Below are 23,756 nucleotides of genomic sequence, written 5' to 3'. Positions count from 1 at the left end.
AGCACTGCCTTCCTAACCTGCAATCTTCTTCCTGACCTCTCCGCCCCCACCTCCAGTCTGACCTATCACCCTCACCTTGACCTCTTTCCACCTATCGCATTTCCAACGCCCCTCCCCCAAGTCCCTCCTCCCTACCTTTTATCTTAGCCTGCTGGACACACTTTCCTCATTCCTGAAGAAGGGCTTATGCCCGAAACGTCGATTCTCCTGTTCCCTGGATGCTGCCTGACCTGCGCTGTTCCAGCAACACATTTTCAGCTCTGGTGCAAGTCTTAGTTCTGTTTTAAATAAATTATTTGAATGATCCCCATACTTTGGCCTATTTTTTGAAGATGTGCAGAAATTTTTAACAGTAAATTTTATTTTTGATGTCTTCCATCAGCAATATAAAGAAACCGATCAGTTCTGTACACTTCACTGATCTCCTGTTGGTCTACTCTTGATGTTTGTCTGTGACTGCTCTTGGCTAACTGAAATGAGAATTTCTCGTTTTAATGTTCTGCACCTGTTGTCTTAATTCAAAATTCATGATGAAGTTCTTCTTTGGAACTGATGAATAGTTCCATGCAAACAAAAATATTAACTTTTTTCAGATCTTAACTGACATTGTACGTCAACAGCATTCAGTAATATTTCAGTAGGTTTCTAAACCATTGCAAGTACATTTTGGAAATTGTTGACAGTGGAGTTCATAATCATGGGTGCAAGTATGATATTTTCTACACAAGTATGTTAATCTCTGCCTTCTATTAATTTGTTTTTTTTTAATGAAGCAAGTGGTCTGCAGATGGTTGTGGCTCCATATGTTAATAGATTAGATTAGATTAGATTACTTGCAGTGTGGAAACAGGCCCTTCGGCCCAACAAGTCCACACCGCCCTGCCGAAGCGCAACCCACCCATACCCCTACATTTACCCCTTACCTAACACTACGGGCAATTTAGCATGGCCAATTCACCTGACCTGCACATCTTTGGACTGTGGGAGGAAACCGGAGCACCCGGAGGAAACCCACGCAGACACGGGGAGAATGTGCAAACTCCACACAGTCAGTCGCCTGAGGTGGGAATTGAACCCGGGTCTCTGGCGCTGTGAGGCAGCAGTGCTAACCACTGTGCCACCGTGCCGCTAATATTTAGTCAAGTTCTAATTTGTTCTTCAGGTTGTCTCAAAACTGTAATGTTTTGTTAACTTAAGTTGGAATGTGCAGGATTCACTCCTGTTGTCATGAATTTGCATGTCTACAAATTATTTATTTTTGTTTTGTTTGATTAGGTTAGATTACTTAGTGTGGAAACAGGCCCTTCTTGTCCTTTGCATCTTGTTTACCTTTTTTTCTGTAATGCATTCGCCCCCCTCCCTCAGTGACACTTAACCAAGCTCTCAAATATACTGAAGTCATGATAGATGATATTTAAATGCAAGTTATTCTACTTATTTCTCTCCTCACTGTCCTGCTTGCTTTCTCTTTGCTTCCTTGGCATTTGGTCTCTCGCTCGCTTGCGCGCTCTCTCTCTCTTCCACACTCTCCCAGTTCCCCTTGTGCTCGCGCTCTCTCTCACAAATATAATCCTTTTCTGGTGGCTTTTTGAATCTGTCTCTCTCTCTCCTATATAGACTGTATAGAGTCAGTTTTGTTACTCTGTCTTTCCCTTTGTGTGCCAGCTCTTTATTGTTTGTATCTATTCTCTTTATTCCTATTGTGCTTACTTGTTCTTTATTTTCCCTCCTTGTCATTCAGACTCTTTGTCTATATTGCTCTTGTTCCCACTAACAGTCTCATTTTCATTATGTGCGGACAGATCACCTCATTCGTTTGTGCATGTTTTATTTTTGAGTCAAGTTCTATTTCTGTTCTGCAATCTTTAAGCACATATATGCATGACAAAGTTGGATGCAGTTTAATGACTGGCTCTGTAGCTGGCCCGAAGTGGAACTGAATGTTGGAGATAATGCTAATTGATTGGGGTTGGTAGAATAGGCCATTGAGTTGTATGTAGCTCAGTGGTGTTGTCGTTAAGTCTTGGCCCCTTTTGTATCTGAGCTCTTCTCATTTGGTCATGTACTCAACTGTGGTTGACCCAAGCGTAAGAATATTTCTCATTTGTTCTATCACAGATAAATGAGTTTACCTTCAGTAATGAAAAACACTTAGTTGTCTGGTATTGTCAGCTCTCTATAGTATTGTATCAAATTGACATGACTTTTTCCTCGCTGAAGTGTTCCTTTTCCTGCTGGTTTGGTCAGATTGAAAATTTGAGAGCTGTAGTTCAATTATGAAACCCAAGTACTTTGGAATTGTGGTGTTGGCGTCAATTCGCTCTATTGATGCTTAAGTTGATGTCAAAATATTTTAATTTTGAAATATCTATCTACACGGCAGTATAATATTTATTGTAAAGCTCTCTAAGGTTTCCCTACATTTGTCCCCAAGGTAAGTTAAGCATTTTATGTGCGACACTTAACAGACTGACTTGACCCGTCTGTCAACATTTCAATTTGAAATCGAACATCCCTTCTCCGTTATTCTGATGCTTTTGCTCCAGGTACTGTTTCCTCTGTCAAGTACACACACATAACCCCCTTTCATCTCTCCTAAGTATTCAGTATGATCTGCTATGATCCCACTTAAAATACTAGACCAGCTGGATGTTTGTTTGGAGCTGATCACATTTGGAGAATGTGTGTGGAAGGACCAAAGATAGGAAAATGCTCAACAGGACTCCAGAAGCATCTTATTTTACAAACACTCGTGAAATAGGTACTCTGAAAAAAATAAGATTCTAAGTGACGAGCTTTTACCTTAAACCAAGCCAGCAGACTTAAACCAGCTAAATCTTTTTTACTATCATTTTTTACTGCGATTTTCCAGCGTACTTTTATACTCTGGAGCGCAGTTGCTTTTTATCCTGGATTTAGATGCATAGGTCCCAGTTTCCAATAAATACATAGGTATCTCCCTCCCTGTATAACCACCTGGTTCGAATATAGGGGTTGTTAAGACAATTGCCATGGTTTACCAGACACACTCGGATATTGCTCTAACAACTCTTTCTATAATTGGGCTGCTATCCTTTCAGAGCTACTTGACCGATTCCAATTCTCTATAATTTGCTTTCTCTCTTCAAACATATAGAACTTGAATTATTTGGTGAAACATGCTGGTCTGGATGTCTGCAGCCTAAAGGTCTGTCATTTTAATGTTTTCAAAACTAAAACCCACCAGTTTCTGTTTAGAGCATACATTCATTCTCAGCAGTTATGTCCGTAATGACCATGGTGTTTTCTTGCCTCAAAAAGCTGGGTCAAACGTTGACCCATCATTTGTGAACAAACTGAGTAAACTGACTCTTAATTCATCTTAAACTGAAATCAAACTCTCCATTTTTAATCCTTAATATAAACCTGCAGTAGAGACTGTTTTTAATGATTTTATCACTGTCTTCCTATATGACCTGTCATGTATGGTCCGCCATAGCACCTTTAACTGTCTTTAATTTAATCCTGTTATGTTTTTGCAACAGCCGGTATGTTTCCAACAGTTTTTTTTCCTGCTGTTCTTTGCAATATTATTGTGGGGTATTGCAAAATATTACTGTTGTCATATTATGCTACTACTTGTTTCTGTACCATGGAAACATAGAAATGTGGCTAAGTTAGTACACTTACCAGCACTTAAGTTGCTATTAAAATTCTTCCTATATTGGATCCCTGGAACTATGGGGTTTTTTGACTGTAGTCCTCCAAACGTTATGTACGTTTACTGTTTGCTTGACACATGTGTTTTCAGTGCCCTCTGAATCCATAAATATACAATTCTTTGTATATTACATTATATCGTCACCTTGTTTCACCTTTTTGTTCATGCTGTGCACCCTTCATCACTCCTTTTGTTCAGTTTTTCTCTCCCTTCCCACTCCTATTTTGAGCCTTAAATAATGATTAACAATCCAGTAACTGAGTTGCATGATTTGTATGTGACTTTGAAGTTTGCCAAATGAATATAAAGTTTGATTTCAATGGGATTTGGCCAATGTGATTCTAAAAATGCATGCATGGTTTCACACGCTTTACTTCAAATTAGGGACCACATGTTTGTTGGAAAGGCAGTCGGAGCAGCATAAATGTGGTTGCTAAATTTGTTTCTCTTTTAAGAAAGAAAGCTTAAATTCTTGGTGCTGTATCCAAAGTAATTGAAACAAAAGCATAGGTTGACCGCATACAAGATAAATCTCATGCAGAGACTTGTGTGTGCCATTTATCAGGAAGATGTTGAGCAGTGTGAAAAGCATGATATGTGCATCAGGTTTTGGGAGAGACAAGGTATTGCAGTTATATGGAATGACATGAGAAATTCCAGCTTTAGTTTTATAAGAATGGAGATGGTTGAAGGATGACCTGAGGGAGGTCTTTGAAGTCTGGGAGGATTATGGTAGAATAAGTGATTTTTGCTTTGGAGATAGTAGTGAATGTATTAATTTAAACTATCCCATAGGAGGAAAGGGCAGATTAGAGAAAAAGAAGTTCACTAGAAAACAAATTTTCTGCCATAAATTTGTTGCTGAAATTTGTTTTGAAATACAGTTTCCATGGTGCAGAAACAAGTAGTAGCATAATATGACAACAGTAATACTTTGCAATACCCCACAATAATATTGCAAAGAACAGCAGGAAATATAGGCAGCCAGTGAAATATTTTGAAAATATAGGCAGCCAGTGACAAAATTGGGTTAGACTGGATTATGGAAGGATACACTAGAATTGACTTTGTACCTGTTTTTAAGCTATGAACTATACCTTGCACAAAAATCAAATTCCAACAACAGCATGAATGGTAGAGAGCTTCATGCACAGATGTTAATGCCAATAATCATTTAGCAGTCCTGTCCTCATGTGTAGGATTACCCCACTATCAATTGCCATGGTCAGGCTTGTATTGGCAGAAGAAATGATTTGGACATGGTGTGTAGTATCGTCAGTAAAGCAAAATTTATTTCTGTTTAATGAGAGTAAGTTAATTGATTATTACAACAATGTCAATAAATCTTATTCTTTTTGTTCGTGAGAATCTTAAGCAGCTTCTAAAATTTATGGTTCAGAATCAAAACATTTGGTGCATATACCCACATAATCATCTGAGGAATTAAAATGGCTGGTTTAACACAATTCAGTTCCTTTACCACTAATATGGAGTCCTCCCGAGCTGAGCTTTTCCATTTAGATAACTTAGTAATTTTCCTTCTTCTGGGCAAGAATATTGTGCTATATTTAATGGTACAATGTTTTCCTCTGGACAACAATGTATAACTCATGTATGTGGTTGAAATTTAATTTGTGAAAATTAAATGTTATAATCTCAATTTTTTGTGAAAATTACTGGATAGCAATAACAGTAAATGGGATACCTTATTTTGTATACGGACCATCCCCAATGTTAATAATAAAAATTGTTATTCAGATATTGGTTCCAGTCCAGTTAATGTAGTGCCTGTACCAATAGAACAGCATCTTTTTGCCCTACTAATGGTGCCAGTGTCCGATAGCATTGATCCCTTCATCCCACACTAGTCCTTCAGCTGTTGTTTTAACCTTCTGTTTGGTTTATCTGAATGATAATTGGTGTGTAGTTCAAGCAGCGCCTCAGAGATCATTATTTTGCAAGTTCTGCGTTTTAATTTATACCTTGAGGGGTGAGATGAGGAGGAATTTCTTCAACCACCGGTTGATTAATCTGGAATTCATTGCTGCAGAAGGCTGTGGAGACCAAGTCATTTATGATATGTAGCTGTTATAGAACAGCACATAAAGATTCTTCTTTTCATATATTTTTTTAAAAAGCCATTTGAGTTAGAAAGGAGCAGAAAATCAGAAATAACCATAAGTGGAACAGTGACAGCAAAGCCAGCTGAGCAAGAGAGCATAGTTTTAGGTTTAACATGTGCACCAGCATAGGAAATACATAAATATGCCTCTTTTGTTTCCCTCCTTTTAAGAACATGCAAATTAGATTGCTTTCTCTGAAAGCACTGACTTTCTTGTTATGAGCACCAGCCTTGGGTACCTCAGCAGTATTGTGAGCATAAAAAGTTTCAGCAAGCTTTTTGATTGTAGATGCTCTTATGGCTGAGCCTTGTCCTGTTCTCAACAGATGTTGAAATTCACGTTTTACAGCTGGAATTACTGGATAGCAATCAGGAATGGGAATCCTGGATGATTTTTCTTTCCTGCCCTATGTAATATTCTTACTGCAGCTTCAGTTGTGATCAGCGAACTTGGTACATCCAGAGAATGGACTTCAGGTTTGTAAAAGCAGTGCTTTTACTTGGGATGTTGTGGTGGGGTGGTAGTCATATTTAATTTGGTATTGTTGGTGTGGAGAGCAATACATAAGTGTCATATTATCTTGATTTTACTTTTGAGTGTGTATGGTATTTGTACTTGTTATTAGGGTGAAACAATTTTCAAGTGTCTGAAATTATTGTTCAAGATATGTTAACTGTGATAAGCGGACTGAAATAAGAGTTGGATGTTGTATGTAATGGGGAATTTTTAAATTAAGTCAATAAAGAACAATCTTTATGCTCCTGTTTGAAGAGAATGGGCCCAAATTCTTCATTATCCTGGTCACAGTATAAATTAACGTAAATCTTTGCAAGCATCTTTGTAATTATCCCCCTCTCATTGCCCTTCCCTTCAACAGCCCGCATATGACTTAGTTCATTGGTTGATGGTTTTATTTGCTAGCCTTTGATCATGCTTTTTAGTAATTTGGTATAGCCCTGTACATAGCTAGTCTGTATTCCCTTGGAGCTGAATGAAATGTTCATTTACTGAATTTCATCTAAAATAATACTTTATAAGTGGTAAGTGAACATTAAACACAGATGGTTGCCATATAACATTCTGATTCTTCTCCTGTGGAAGCTTACACTTCAGAGCAGTGATGGCGCTGAAAGGGACAATTGTCACAAACTACTCTTGCCAGTGTATAAATGCAGTGTGTATTTCGGACCCTTTAAATTATATTTGACTAAGTGTATATAACAGCAAAGTGCAGCATTTTTATTTAAAGCTAAGGCTCTGCAGTGTTGAATTGCGCTTCTATCTCAATATTGACTATAGTGTTTTGTAAGTGCCATAATTATATATGCTGTATATGAATTGTATGCTACTTGTACAATATGTTAAGCGATCTCATGTTCATGCAATTTTGCATGACATTTAGAATTCTGTATGTACAGTTTGTGTAGCCAACCCTTGTTTTTATTTGCCATTCTCATTCTTAATTTCCTGGAGCACATCCTGTTCTTCAGTCAAGCAAGTTCACTGTTGGAAGAAGGAAGTGCTGCCTTGCAACTTTAACCTAGAATTGTAATTTCTTTTTCAGGTTGAATCATTTATTTTGGACCAGGAAGATCTGGATAACCCAATGCTCAAAACAGCTTCTGAATTACTGTTATCAAGTGCCGCAGATGGTACAGACCTCCGAACAGTGGACCCAGAAACACAAGCTAGATTAGAAGCCTTGCTTGAAGCAGCAGGTATTTTTTTTAATAGTGTGATTGCAATTTTATCATAACCTTTTCACAGAAATTTCTCTGCATTATGGATTTTCAAAATGCAATAATGCATATAACTTCCCCAGTCATTTTTTTGGGTCGGTTAAGTAACCGAGAGGGATAGCTAAATTTCTATCCTTCTTAGTAGTACATATTTCTGTGACATGTGCCCGCTTCATATGTTGCAACATGTTGATTTGGCATTGTGAATGTTATCTCATGGACAACAATACATTCATGTGCACATCAGAATAAAACAATCCTGTAAAAATGGTGTATTTTACTCTCTTCAGCAAGCTGTCTTGTGTAAATGTTTGCTTAGTCTCAAGCATTTAGATTATTGTCTTGGTTTTACAGTGTTTCCCTTTTTGGTGATCTGTATGAATTCAGGAGTGTATATTTCTACTTGATGGCATCTATAGGTTGTAATATCTTAGCCATTTCCCTTAATTTATGTTCCTTATTGTCATAGAGATCATGAGATTTGTTTGAGTCATGTTACAACCACTAATTTGTTGGTGGCTGATCTGTTTTTTGTGAAACAACTTCTGGCTATTGTTTTGGAACTACTTTTTTGACCAAATAAGAACAGCTGTGCAAGAAATATGCTACTATTTATTGGGTAAAGAACTCATCAGTAAGGTCAGAAAACTAATCCATTGCTGTAATGGTAAATGAACAAACTTTTTCAAGTCCCCCTCAAAACGCTACATTAAGTTGGAAAAGGGAGGAGGAGTGGTTGATTTGGCCCTTCAAGCAAGCTCCAGTTTAAAGAATGACTGTACTTCAACTTCGAGTAGGAACAGATTATTGCAGATGATAGAATATTTACTGAAAACAACAAATGCTGGAGATCACAGTGGGTCAGGCAGCATCTATGGAGAGAGGGGGTACGAAGGAAGAGTCATCTAGACTGAAAATGTCAGCTTGTTCTCTCTCAGTGGATGCTGCCTGATGCGCTGTGATCTCCAGCATTTGTTTTCAGTGCCTTAATCTTTGTTTACCTGATCCTGTCCATCTTCCTTTCCCAAAACAGCCCTCAGACGTTGGATTGTGATTAGTTTTGGTGATAGTCAATTGGCTTTGTGATTCAGCTTCCGCTAGCCCACTGGGATTAATTATCAGTCCTTTTGCCCTAGACCAAACATCCTCTGCCTTTAGTTTCTACAAACTCATCTTATCCATGAGACTCATCTGTTAACTGCTGATCACCTTATTACCCATGGTACCTTGAGCTGGTATTGTGATTAGTTCTTTCTCCTTGACTGTTGTCCCCCTCTCCTTTTTTTTAAATCTGTCTCCATTGCACCTTTCAAAAAAAAACCTTTTTAATCCTACTGTCATTGGCGATATGATGGTAATTTGCAATCTCCTTCAAAAGCCCATGACTGTGTTGTTGCCTCATATATCTGTTCTCATCTTTTTCTGGACCTCCACATTTGAATCCTTTTTAGGTTTGCCCCAGTTGCAATTCTAGTCAATGTTATCCTATGGAACTGTGACAATGGCAATTTTTCCTCTAGACATGTCTGCAGGTTTTGATACTGTGGCTCCCGCACTGCTCTTTCAGTGCCACTCCACTTTTGTCCAGTTAGGTGGGATCGCTTTCACTATTATATGCTTACCTAGCTGATTGTTGACAAAGAATCACTTGCAAAGTGTTCTCCTCCTATTCCTACACTGACATTTTATCTTTGAACATCTCTTATTTCCCATCTACATATTGTTCCTTGGTGCCATCATTTGAAGATGTACTGTTAGTATTTGTTTATGGTGACAACTTGCAGTTCTATTTCATAGCCACAATCACCATCTCTCTTGACTCTTCCACTGTTGCTATTTTTCCAATAATCTGATATCTCCTGTAGTGTGGAGAGAAATTTTCTCACATAAATATTGCAAAGTCTGGATTAATTGTTTTAAGTTCTGTTCCCTAGCTATCAGTGATATCTATTTGCTTGGCATCTGAGATTTGGCCATTGTTTGGAATACCTTGATGTCGTATTTTATTGAGATAAGCTTCAAACCTCTGCCATCAGTGGCACCACCTGTTTTTATCTCTCACGTGTTACCCTCCATAACTTGATCATCTGAAAGTCTTTTGTAAATGTTCAGCGGCAAGGTCAGTTGCCCCATAACATACCTTATCTATTAGTCTTCCTTGTAAAATTTAACCTTGTTTTCCAATCCTTTCATAGTCTTTCTCCTCCAGCCCCAAAGCGCTCAGATATCTGCACTCCCTTGATGTTTTAATTGTTTTGCCATTGGCGGCCTAACCTTCAGTTGATGAAATCACAAGCTCTAGAATATACCTCTTATACTTCTGTTTCTCATTTTTTGTCTCATTAAATGCCAATTGAAATGCTCCAAAAAGTATAAAACCACTTTGTCCATGGAGTTTTATTGTAATGTGTATTGCATAACTACCTGCAATGGCTTATTCAGTGTCGTCTTTTTTAAAATTCTGATTTCTAAATCTACCTCTGCCAAATTGTTCTTCAAGTCAATACTCAGCGTTAAGACTCTGGTTTTGGACATTTTGAATTTATTATTTGATTTACATCCAAACTCTTAAATTTCAAGAGATGTTGGTGGTGCAACAATTTTGTCACTAGATGAGTAATCCAGAAACCCTGATACTGGGGAGATGTGATTGAAATCTGCATAACAGATTGTGAAATATGAATTCCTAAAAAAAGGTTGGAATTAAAAAGCTAGCCTAATTGTCATAAAACCCACCTCATTCACAATCCTTTAGGGATCGAAATCGGTTAGACTCAATTTCGTCTGGCCTCCAGCTCCAGACATTTGTTTGAATTGGTCAAGCAAGCTACTCAGTTGTATCACAATTGCTTATTCAAATCTGAAGAAAGGAATAAAACTGGATGGGACACTCGGTACCAGAAATGACTACCTAGCCATGACAATCCTGTAAAGTCATCTATATTAACATCTGAGTTTGTGCCACAGCTAAGAGGCTTGTGCCATAAGTTTATGGCAGGTCAGGACTTGTCTTGAGAATTTGCAACCTTAACTTGAGACCCTATGAAGTTTCATGGTATTAGGGCAAACGTAGACAAATCCTCTTGTGATTGTCTTGTACTTTTGGCTAATGAATTAACGTACTTGTGTTGAGTACGACTTGGAAGAAGCACTGAGCATTACAGGGGCACGGAATGTAGTCCATATAGGAGACTTTATTGTATTGCTGTGTGGCAGAATGATGCAAGTCCCAAAGTATGTAGCAGATAATGAAGGAACCAAGAGAGGAAAACTACTTCACCTTGACTTCCCCAATCTACTTGTCACAAATGTATTTGTCTATGATAGAATTGGCAGGAGTGATCACTGCACAGGATAGTCTCTAAGGGGCAAAATGTGCATCTTCCCTGTTTTTTTTAAAATGATTTTTCTCCCTAAAATATACATCATTCAGCCAAAGCAAGCTGCCTTCCCACTAGATTTCTTTGTGAAATTGAATCATTATGGCTTGGTTTTTATTTGTTCTTTTGGTGTTGCTTAGGATATTCAAAATAACTCTGGTGATATCAAATTGACAATTCTTCTGTATGGCGCAAAATATGAAGTGATATCCCTTAGGGATCTCTTCAATGAGGGACATTTGTGTTGGGTCACTTAGTTGTAGGATTTGGTTGCACGTCTGATATTAAGGAATGGAATTTGCTGGTTTATCTCACTGGGCTAGATTTGGCCTGTGCTGATGTCCGATCTGACACTGGAAAATGTTATGAGTGTATTCAAGTCCTTATTTTAACATATAATACTGACAGCAGGGAAGGGAAAACACAGTAGCTGATATGGACTTCACTTCTCATAAATATTAGAGGTGGTAGTACTAATCCAACGGCCTTTTAGATTGCATTAAATCCTTTTAGGGCATCATTTCCATGAGGTGCGAATACTAATAACTCAAAACCTTCAAGAAGTGACTAGAGCCACTGAAAGGTCATGTGTGACTTTGGTCTTCTCCTCTTCTCAAATAGTTTAAAACCTAAGATAATATGGTTAAAAAAATGAGGTAAAAGTTGCAAGGGTAATATTTTTACATTAGAGTTATCAACAGAATAAAGTTTCAATGAGAGAGAAAACTTTCTAAAGGAGAGGACTCCCCATATATGGTGAACGAAAAAAGACAGTATCAATCTTAAAAGGAAAGGCTTTTTTTATGCAAAGATGGGTGGTATGTCAGAAGGTGGAACAAAACATTTTTAAAATTCTTTAGTTTTTTTTTGAGTGAAAAGTCAGTATGACGGAAAGCTAGCTAGGATTATGTAAACATTGTAATAGTTTCTACAAAAATGTTATCAAACTGAATATTGGTTCTTTAGGAAGTGCAATGGCACATAATGGATAGGCTCGGCTTGTGTCTGCTGGAGTTCAGAAGAGCTCGAGTGACTTGATTGAAAGATCTTGACAAGATGTGTATGGAGCGTGTGTTTCCTCTTGTTGAATAAACTAGAATTTGAGGTTACCATTTCAAAATAAGGAGCCTGCCGTTTAAGCCAAGTGAAGTCTTTTTTTTTTCTCAGCAGGTCAGGAAAAGTGACGACGCAAAACCTTTGAACCCTTATAAGGTAAAGGGATAAAAGCTCATCAGATAGTTGTGAATGTAGGGTAATCAGATCAGCCATGATGTTGCAGAATGGCATAGCGGGCTCAATGGACCAAGTGGGCTACTACTCATAATTTGTATTGTTCAGGTATGGTTCTGCCCCCCAATTTCCCTTTCCTCACAATTGTTATCACCTAAAGTTTAGCCCATATTCCCCTCAGCTCAGTTTCACATTAGAATTTTTCCATTTAGGGTTCCTCCGCTGTTCTGAGTTGATCCTTAGCATAGTTAGAAATGGCATAATGTGTTGCTGTGATCTATGATCTCTCTCTCTCTGCTTCTCAATCACTCTGTAGTTTGTGATGATAATGTCCTCCTTTCACTCTCTCTGTAATTAGTTGGCCCTGCCCTTGGTTCTGTATTTTTAAATAATTTCATTACTTCCATTGTCATTATAACATTTGAAATTAAGAATTCTAATTATTTCTGTGAAGACTGCAGCTGCAAGATTTAGCATATAAGAGTCAAAGCAAACACTGAAATCCTGAACCGAACTTCCTAACTCCTATCCCCAAATTCCCACTGAATTCTGAAATTTGCCTATGCGCCAGTTCCACAACCTTTACTTGTGCTTTTACTGCCTGTGGATGTGATGATCCAGTGCTTTCCTGGCTGCCCCTCATCTTCACCATTAACTTGAATGGCAATGTCTCAAATGGGCTGATATCCAACTTGCACCCACTTCCAGTCACTAATAACAGTGTGCTTATTGGCGCCGCATCTTGGTTCTGTATACTTCAATTTAAAATTCTCAAGCTGTTTTTGAATACCTCCACAGTTTGTCCTTCCACATTGTAACTTTCTCCTGTCCAATATTCAAATTTTGTTAGATACGAATCTTGTGAAGCATAAATGAACAAATTGTAGTATTTTGGGTGAGTTGGCTCACCATATGCCTTCCAAAGCCCTTCCACAATGTACAGGACATGCTTTGGGAATATGATGCAATATTTGTCTTTTTGGTGCAACAGCAGCAATGCTCAGGAAACCTCACCTCCATGCACATCAAAGTCAGATTGTGTATGGGCTGTCAATGTAAGTGCTCCCTGCAGCAATAGAGGTAATCCACAGGATGTATTGCAGCAATTTGCCATGATTTCTTCAGCTGCATCTTTGAAGACTGCAGCTTTGACTATCTTGAAGAACAAGGGCATGAGCTCGTGTCCTGAAATTTCCAATTGCATTTTATACATTAATCTTACTTTGATATTTATCACAATCTTTTTTATTTTGCCTGAGTAAAACCTGGAAGTCACTACCTGACTGTTCTGGGGCTAATACTTCATTGCATGAACTGCAGCAGTTCAAGAATATGCACCACCACTTCTCAGCAAGGAATACGAACTGTCTTAACAACATTGTTCCTTCAGAATTCTTTTAAAAATGATAATTGAAGGGAAATTTTTCAATTATTTTGTTCAAAGTAGTCATCGTCATTGTTCACCAACTTCTGTTTGTTTTGTGGTGCTAGATTGTTGCACTGCCTGATCCCATTGGGATCATAGTATGCTGAGTCATAGATGTACAGCATGGAAACGGACCCTTCGCTCCATGCCGACCAGATATCTCAACCCAATCTAGTCCCACCTGCCAGCACCCGGCCCATATCCCTCCAAACCCTCTCTATTCATATACCCATCCGAATGCCATTTAAATGTTTCAATTGTACCAGCCTCCATCATTTCCTCTGGCACCTCATTCCATGCACGTACCATCCTCTGTGAAAACGTTGCCCCTTAGGGTCTCTCTTATATCTTGCCCCTCTCACCCTAAACCTATGCCCTCTAGTTGTTGACTTTCTGACCCCAGGTAAAAGTCATCGCCTATTTATCCTATCCATGCCCCTCAGAATTTCGTAAACCTCTATAAGGTCCCCCCCTCAGCCTCCAATGCTCCAGGGAAAACAGCCCCATCCTGTTCAGCCTTTCCCTATAACTCAAATCCTCCAACCCTGGCAAAATCCTTGTAAATCTTTTCTGAACCCTTTCAAGTTTCACAACATCTTTCCAATGGGAAGGAGACCAGAATTGCACACAATATTCCAACAGTAGCCTAGCCAATGTCCTGTACAGCCGCAACATGATCTTCCACCTCCTGTACTTAATACTCTGACCAATGAGTTTTCTTCACTGTCCTATCTACCTGCAACTCCACTTTCATGGAGCTATGAACCTGCACTCCAAGGTGTCTTTGTTCAGCAACACTCCCTAGGACCTTACCATTAAGTGTATAAGTTCTGCTAAGATTTGCTTTCCCAAAATGCAGCACCTTGCATTTATCTGAACTAAACTCCAAATGCCACTTCTCAGCCCATTGGCCCATCTGGTCCAGATCCTGTTGTAATCTGAGGTAACCCTCTTCGCTGTCCACTACACCTCCAATTTTGGTGTATTCTGCAAACTTACTAACTGGACCTCTTATGCTCGCATCCAAATCATTTATGCAAATGACAAAAAGTAGGGGACCCAGCACTGATCCTTGTGGTACTCCACTGGTCACAGGCCTCCAGTCTGAAAAACAACCCTCCACCACCACCATTTGTCTTCTACCTTTTGAGTCAGTTCTGTATCCAAATGGCTAGTTTTCCCTGTATTCAGTGAGATCTCACCTTGCTAATCAGTCTCCCGTGGGGAACCCTGTCGCACGCCTTACTGAAGTCCATATAGATCACATCTACCGCTCTCCTGTCATCAATCCTCTTTGTTACTTTTTCACAAAACTCAATGAAGTTTGTGAGACATGATTTCCCACGCACAAAGCCATGTTGACTATCCCTAATCAGTGCTTGCCTTTCCAAATACATGTACATCCTGTCCCTCAGGATTGCCTCCAACAACTTGCCCACCACTGACATCAGGTTCACTGGTCTATAGTTCCCTGGCTTGTCCTTACCACCCTCCTTAAACAGTGGCACCACATTAGCCAACCTCCAGTCTTCCGGCACCTCAGCTGTGACTATCGATGATACAAATATCTCGGCAAGAGGCCCAGCAATCGCTTCCCACCTAGTTCTCGGGTACATCTGATCAGGTCCTGGGGATTTATCCATCTTTATGCATTTCAAGACATCCAGCACTTCCTCCTCTGTAATATGGACATTTTTCAAGGTGTCGTCATCTATTTCCCTACATTCTTTATCTTCCATGTCCTTTTCCACAGTAAATACTGATGCAGAATACTCGTTTAGTATCTTCCCCCAATTTCTGCGACTCCACACAAAGACCGCCTTGCTGATCTTTGAGGGGCCCAATTCTCTCCCTAGTTACTCTTTTGTCCTTGATGTTTTTGTAAAAACCCTTTGGATTCTCCTTAATTCTATTTGCCAAAGCTATCTCATGTCCCCTTTTTGCCCTCCTGATTTCCCTCTTGAGTATACTCCTACTGCCTTTATGCTCTTCTAAGGATTCACTCGGTCTATCCTGTCTATACCTGATATATGCTTCCTTCTTTTTCTTAACCAAGCCTTCAATTTCTTTCATCATCCAGCATTCCCTATACCTACCAGCATTTCCTTTCACCCTAACAGGAATATGCTTTCTCCGGATTCTCTTTATCTCATTTATGAAGGCTTCCCATTTTCCAGCCGTCCCTTTACCTGCGAACATCTGCCCCCAATCAGCTTTCGAAAGTTCTTGCCTTAATACCGTCAAAATTGGCCTTTCTCCAATTTAGAACTTCAACTTTTAGTTCTGGTCCATCCTTTTCCATCACTACTTTAAATCTAATAGAATTAAGGTCGCCTGCCCCAAAGTGCTCCCCCACTGACACCTCAGTCACCTGCCCTGACTTATTTCCCAAGAGTAGGTCAAGCTTTGCACCTTCTCTAGTAGGTACACCCACATACTGAATCAGAAAATTCTGGTACGCACTTAACAAATTCCTCTCCATCTAAACCCTTTTAACACTATGGCAGTCCCAGTCTATGTTTGAAAAGTTAAAATCCCCTACCATAACCACCCTAATATTCTTACAGATAGCTGAGATCTCCTTACAAGTTTGTTTCTCAATTTCCCTCTGATTATAGGGGTCAATAATACAATCCCAATAAGGTGATCATCCCTTTCTTATTTCCCTGTTCCACCCAATAACTTAACTGGATGTATTTCCAGGAATATCCTCCCTCAGCACAGCTGTAATGCTTTCCCTTATCAAAAACGCCACTTGTCCTCTTCTCTTGCCTCCCTTTCTATCCTTCCTGTAGCATTTGTATCCTGGAACATTAAGCTGCCAGTCCTGCCCATCCCTGAGCCATGTTTCTGTAATTGCTATGATATCCCAGCCCCATGTTCCTAATCATGCCCTGAGTTCATCTGCCTTCCCTGTTAGGCCCCTTGCATTGAAATAAATGCAGTTTAATTTATTAGTCCTACATTGTCCCTACTGTTTGACTCGCTTCTATTCTCAACTGTACCAGTCTCAGATTGATCTCTTTCCTCACTATCTCCCTGGGCCCCATCCCCCCCACCTTACTCACTTAAATCCTCCCGAGCCGCCCTAACAAATCTCCCTGCCAGTATGTTATTCCCCTTCCAATTTAGCTGCAATCCGTCCTTCTTTTACAGGTCACTTCTACTCCAGCAGAGATTCCAATGATCGAAAAATGCGAATCTTTCTTCCATACGCCAGCTCCTCATCCATTTGGTTACAACATTTAGCCTATGCTAGTCTACAATAGAACTGGGATGATATCAAGACTTGAATTCACTAGTGCACATAAGTTTACACCACGTGGTAATTGATACTCCCTCTTAGCTACACAGGTGGATAGCTGTGGCAGGAGTCAAAATGACTGAACACAAGCAAATTACCCTTAAGTAGCAAGGTTCGGTCATTTTGACTCCTGCTACAGCTGTCCACCTGTGTAGCTAAGAGGGAGCATCGATTACCGCCTGGTGTAAACTTATGTGCACTAGTGAATTCAAGTCTTGATATAGTCCCAGTCCTATTGTAAACTAGGATGAATGTTGTAACCAAATGGGCTGTGTCCACACTGCAGAAATTCTATGATAACATTCTAGAAAACCTGGCCTTGCAATATTGATGTACACTTTTCCACATTCAACAGTTCTCTATCAATTTAAATTATAGTTCCTGTTTTCTTTACATAAACTGTTTCCAGTGCCTTTATTCATGTATACAAACCCACCCAACATCTGTAGCCCATTCTATGCTCGCTCTTTTTTTTCCTGTTGAAAATCGATTTTCTATTTGGGAAACTTGTGAAAATTAGCTTCAGTTTGATTGTTCAAAGAAACTGTGCAAATGTAGTTCTACGTGGCTTTAACGCAATTTTTAGCAGCTTTCATCAATTTTGCTTGAACATAAACGTGCAAATAATACATTGAATTTGCATGTCAATCCTGGAACAGAACTTCTACATCCAATTATCCCATGTTTTCATACTTATTGTCTCTTTTTGTCTCTGCAAGAGTTGATAAGAAAATAAGAGAAAAGGAGAATTATTTCTGCTACAACTTTTTTTATATAATGCTATTTCACCAAGACTTAGGCTTTGCTTTGTCAAGCGCAGTTTTTAAGTCCAGTTTCAGTTGTTTAAAATGAATGGGCTTCAGCAAAAAAACAACCATGCCAAGTCAGTTGAGTTTTTACATCGTTTGTGGCTTTTTAAGGAACACTGAAGTGAACTGAGTTAGTGATGCACAATTTTCTAGTTAGGATTTTAATTGAGAATAATAGTTTGATTTCTACTAAGGTAAGCTTACTAATTTTCAAGGTTTAACTGAAGTATTTTGTCATTAGAAACTGGAGAACCCTAGCAGCACAATAAGATTGAATGCTTTTAATCTTGGTGTATATTTGAGACTTTTTGTAGAGCATTGTGTAAATCTTGGTGGCAGGATCAAATTCAAGTTACAAAAATAAAACGTTGCACAGAAGCTTATTGATTAATATGTATTTTTCCTACAAAATTGTCATATCCTTGTACCAGGTAAGCCATATGGGGCCTTTGCTATAAATGGTTGAATTGGGCTTTGTAATATTTCAGGCACTGGAATATTTCTTCAGCATTTTTCTCAGTTTTTTTAAAACTATGAATCTGACAGTGGACGGGCTGTCGAGCTCTTTGGAAAAATTGGAACTGAGCAGAGGTTAAGCTTAATGTGCTGAGACTTTGGGAAAAGAATGTTATATTGCACTTCATTTTACAATGGCTTCTGCTTATTGAGGCTAGTAGCTGGTTCTGTTTGGACCTTTGCAGACTTGATTTTAGAACTTTTGATTTCTGCATCTTTTTCACAAAACATTAATCCTTGGTTTTTCAAAAAAAAAGTAGACAATGTGGTCTTTCCTCTGAAATGCTAAACTTTGAAATGTATTCTAAATTTTGCATCTTGATGTTTTGTTTTTTTTCTCAAGATCAAATCTTTATAGGAGGATAACAATATCCTTGGAGTAGGTAGAAGTAACTACAATTCTTTGCTTTCTACTTATCAATTGCCCTCAATATTGTTAAATTTATTTTAGGAGCATGCAGGAAATCAAATATCAGTTCTTTGGAATCCAGTGTGATGTACAATTAAACTCTCATTAGTCCATACAGCAAGATGTTCCAAAACTAATTTGGACTGCAGTTTGAAATTAAGATGGCAATATTGCTATTAACTTTATAAGCATTTTGTAGAGCAAACCAGAACTTGGATATCTGGGATCTTGCCTTCAGTCTGATTTTGCAAAAGACCTTTTGAGTGTTGTACCCAGTCAACTAGAAATCTGATTTCAAACTGGAAGGCAAATTGATTGTTTATACAAATACAGACTCTAGTTATGAATAGGAACTCTTGGGTTAATAGAGACAGATGAGAATTCATTTAGAACCAGTGCTCTTAGGTTATATTAATCAAAGGTGTAGGAAGCATTCAGCCTATCAAACCTGCTCCAGCAGTCAGATCATGACTGATCTTAGTGAGCCCTCGCCACCACCTTCCTGTCTTTCTCTGATGGCCCCTGGCTCCTTTTGTGTTCAAATTGTCCTTCTCTGTTACTTGGATGAACTGATTGGAATCCAGGTCTTAGGTTTGAGAGGTATGATGAATGATGTGACCAGATTGGTAATATGATTCAAAATATTCATAGATTACTTCAGTGCCCTTGCTTCATGTTACAGCGTAGGAGAAAGATCTGGAGTTTGTACATCTGGCAAAGCCATAAAGTGAGTTAGGTTTTAAAATGTGAAGATCATTAAATATAAAATAGTTCAGATTTTCTGTTGTCGTAGAGTTTGAAGCAATTTTTGAGGGTGTTCGACAAATTGTCCAACAGAATCTTCCGTGCCTGTGACCTTCCAAGTTGAAATCAGAAGTTCAAGTGAACGATTTCTCAGGAAAAGCTAAGCTATTAAATATCGATTCCAGTATTAACTGAGCCCACGTTGACCGTATATTTCATCCCTGATACCCACCTTTACGATCATGTAGATTTTGGTCCACTCACATAGGTATAGAATTAGTAACAGACTATTTAGTCCCTTGAGCCTACCCTGCCATTCACCGAGGATAGGATGATCTGCAATCTACTCCATCAAGTTCTTCTATTGTAGATATTCTTGGTCATTGAACAAAAATGTATTAAATAGCCATTTTGCTTAAAAGAAAATGAAATTTGTTGAAGCAATTCATCTTTTATCTCTTTCTGCCTTCTTTTGAGATGCCCAAACCACCAGATGCCAGTCTTCAACAATTCTATTTATTCTGTGAGATATCAACATTCTGGCTGAAGTACTGAAGAGACGTGCTCCAAAAATTCTTGTATTTCCAGCAAAGCTTTCCAATACAGCTACAGTACTGGCATATTCCTGACAATATGCAAAACAGCTGCAGGGTATCCTGTCCACAAGAAAAGCGTGAAAAATTAAATCTAGTCATTGTTCCATCAATCTAGTCTTGATCATCAGTGTGATTAAGACCATAAGACATAGGAGCAGAAGCAAGGCCATTCGGCCCATCGAGTCCACTCCACCATTTAATCATGGCTGATGGGCATTTCAATTCCACTTGCCCACACTGTCCATGTAGCCCTGAATTTCTTGCAAGATCAAGAATTTATCAATCTCTGCCTTGAAGACACCCAATGTCCTGGCCTCCACTGCGCTCCATGACAATGAATTCCACAGGCCCACCACTCTCTGGCTGAAGAAATGTCTCCTCATTTCCGTTCTAAATTGACCCCCTCTAATTTTAAGGCTGTGCCCACGGGTCCTTGTCTCCCCGCCTAACAGAAACAACCTCCCAGTGTCGACCCTTTCTCAGCCATGCATTATCTTAAGTTTCTATTAGACCTCCCCTCAATCTTCTCAACTCTAATGAATGCAATCCCAGGATCCTCAGCCGATCATATGTTAGGTCTACCATTCCAGGGATCGTCCGTGTGAATCTTTGCTGGACACGGTCCAGTGTCAGTATGTCCTTCCTGAGGTGTGGGGCCCAAAATTGGACACCGTATTCTAAATGGGATCTAACTCGAGTTTTATAAAGTCTCAGAAGCATCTCGCTGCTTTTATATTCCAGCCCTGTTGAGTTAAATTTTTTTTCTTAATCATTGATTCAACCTGCAAATCAACCTTTAGAGAATTCTGGGCTAGCACTCCTAGATCCCTTTGCACTTTGGCTTTTTGAATTTTCTTAGCATTTAAAAAATAGTCCATGCCTGTATTCTTTTTTCCAAAATGCAAGACCTCACATTTGCTCATGTTGAATTTTATCAGCCATTTCCTGGACCACTCTCCTAAACTGTCTAAATCTTTCTGCAGCCTCCCCACCTCCTCGGTACTATCTGTCTGTCTAACTTCAAATCATTGGTGAGCTTCGCCAGAATGCCCCCAGTCCCTTCATCCAGATCATTAATATATAAAGAGAACAGCTGCAGCCCCAACACTGAACCCTGCAGGACCCCATTTGTCACCAGCTGCCATTCCGAAAAATAACCTTTTTATCCCAACTCTCTGCCTCTGTCTGACAGCCAATCCTCAATCCATGCTAGTAGCTCACATTGAACACCATGGGCCTTCACCTTACTGCAGCCTCCCTTGAAGCACATTATCAAAGGCCTTTTGGAAGTCTAGATAGATAACATCCACTGGGTGTCCCTGATCTAACCTACTTCAAAGAATTCTAACAGGTTTGTCAGGCCTGACTTCCCCTTACTAAATCCATGCTGACTTGTTCTAATCCGATCCTGCACTTCCAAGAATTTAGAAATCTCATCCTTAACAATTTGATTCTAGAATTATACCTACAGCCAAGGTTAGGCTAATCAGCCTGTAATTTTCCATCTTTTGTCTTGATCCTTTCTTGAAAAAGGGGGTTACAACAGTGATTTTCCGATCATCTGTGACTTTCCCTGACTCCAGTAATTTTTGAAAGATCACAGTCAATGCCTGTGTTTTTTCCTCAGCCATCTCTCTCTACTAGATGATGTAGCCCATTGGGGCCAGGAGATTTATCGATTTTTAGACCTTTTTGCTTTTCTAGCACTTTGTTTTGTAATGGCTACCATACTCTACTCTGTCCCGATTCTCCTTAATTGTTGGGATATTATTCATGTCTTCCACTGTGAAGTACTTATTAGTTCTTCAACTATTTCCTATCTCCCAGCATCAGTTTGAAGCAGCCCAATGTCTACTTTTGCCTCTCGTTTGTTTGTTATGTATTGAAAGAAACTTTTACTATCATTTCTAATATAAAGGAAAGTTACAATACAGGCTCTGACAGGAGAGATGTCAGAGAGAGAGAGAGAATTAATATGGACCTGCTTTTGTGGGTCCAGCTGCTTCGCAATTGCCTTCTACAAACCAAACCAAATTGTACCAGAGAGAAGCTGAGCTGGCCTTTCATTGTCCAAGTGGTTTTTGAATGTGAAAGCCTCTTGCCTGAGGCAGTATTTGTTAGCTATAATCAGACAGGCCCTAAAACCCATCTAACCCAGACCTCCCGGAACATGGGTCTTTATGACCGCTCTGAGAAAATAAACCAAGGGCAACATAATGTTGTTAAAGGAGCAGCACCGTCACACTCTCACTCACACTCACTCCTGCTCCCAGTCACACTCGGACTCACGCACTCACACCCGCTTGTGCTCACACACTCCCGCTCCCCCTCGCACACATGGATAGATAAATAGGCAAAATCTTTTACCTGGGGTCGGGGAGTCCAGAACTAGAAGGCATAAGTTTCGGGTGAGAGGGGAAAGATATAAAAGAGACCTAAGGGGCAACTTTATCACGCAGAAGGCGGTAAGTGTATGGAATGAGGTGCCAGAGGAACTGGTGGAGACTGGTATAATTGCAACATTAAAAAGGCATCTGGATAGATATATGAATAGGAAGGGTTTGGAAGGATATGGGCTGGGTGCTGGCAGGTGGGACTAGATTGGGTTGGGATAGCTGGTCGGCATGGACAGGTTGGACCGAAGGGTCTGTTTCCATGCTGTACATCTCTATGACTATGACTCTATTACTGGCTAGCTTACCCTCCTTCCTTATTTGATCCTCTCCTTCCTTATTTCTCTTTGTTATCCTCTGTTTATTTTTGTAGTCTTCCCAATCTTCTGATTTCCCAGTGCTCATGGCCACTTTATAGGCTCTCTTTTTGTTTTCTTTGATACGTTTCCTTACTTCCTTTGTCAGGCATGGCTGTCTAACCCCTCCCTTGATAATCTTTCTTTTCTTTGGGATGAACCTCTGTGCTGTGTCCTCCATTACACCTGGAAACTCATGTCATTGTTGCTCAACTGTCTTCCCCACTAGGCTCTGCTTCCAGTCGATTTTCATCAGTTCCTCTCCTGTTCCTGCAATTATCTTTATTTAACTGTAACACCATTACATCTGATTTTGCCTTCTCTCTTTCTAAGTGTTAAGACCATAAGACATAGGAGCGGATGTAAGGCCATTTGGCCCATCGAGTCCACTCCGCCATTCAATCATGGCTGATGGGCATTTCAACTCCACTTACCCGCATTCTCCCCGTAGCCCTTAATTCCTTGTGACATCAAGAATTTATCAATTTCTGCCTTGAAGACATTTAGCGTCCCAGCCTCCACTGCACTCTGGGGCAATGAATTCCACAGGCCCACCACTCTCTGGCTGAAGAAATGTCTCCGCATTTCTGTTCTGAATTTACCCCCTCTAATTCTAAGGCTGTGTCCACGGGTCCTAGTCTCCTCGCCTAACGGAAACAATTTCCTAGTGTCCACCCTCTCCAAGCCCTATATTATCTTGTAAGTTTCTATTAGATCTCTCCTTAATCTTCTAAACTCCAATGAATACAATCCCAGGATCCTCAGCCGTTCCTCATATGTTAGATCTACCATCCGTGTGAATCTCTGCTGGACACGCTCCAGTGCCAGTATGTCCTTCGAGGTGTGGGGACCAAAACTGGACACAGTACTCCAAATGGGGCCTAACCAGAGCTTTATAAAGGCTCAGTAGCACAACAGTGCTTTTATATTCCAACCCTCTTGAGATAATCGACAACATTGCATTTGCTTTCTTAATCACGGACTCAACCTGCATGTTTACCTTTAGAGAATCCTCAACTAGCACTCCCAGA

At 39.6% G+C, this 23,756-nt stretch overlaps 1 protein-coding gene across 20 annotated transcripts in view; it reads left to right on the top strand.

The window, feature by feature from the left end:
• Positions 1-23,756, top strand: part of ankhd1 (ankyrin repeat and KH domain containing 1) — a 159,403-nt gene that overhangs the window by 31,280 nt on the left and 104,367 nt on the right. For all 20 annotated transcript variants that reach the window (XM_043703634.1, XM_043703628.1, XM_043703627.1 and 17 more), the window contains exon 2: positions 7,388-7,541. In XM_043703634.1, the coding sequence (XP_043559569.1) occupies positions 7,388-7,541 (154 nt within the window). The remainder of the gene's footprint in view (positions 1-7,387; positions 7,542-23,756) is intronic.

The sequence above is a fragment of the Chiloscyllium plagiosum genome, chromosome 14, assembly GCF_004010195.1.
Source record: "Chiloscyllium plagiosum isolate BGI_BamShark_2017 chromosome 14, ASM401019v2, whole genome shotgun sequence".
In the NCBI taxonomy this organism is placed as follows: domain Eukaryota; kingdom Metazoa; phylum Chordata; class Chondrichthyes; order Orectolobiformes; family Hemiscylliidae; genus Chiloscyllium; species Chiloscyllium plagiosum.
The sequence above is the reverse complement of the archived record's forward strand: the minus strand, read 5'-3'. Positions and strand labels throughout refer to the sequence as shown.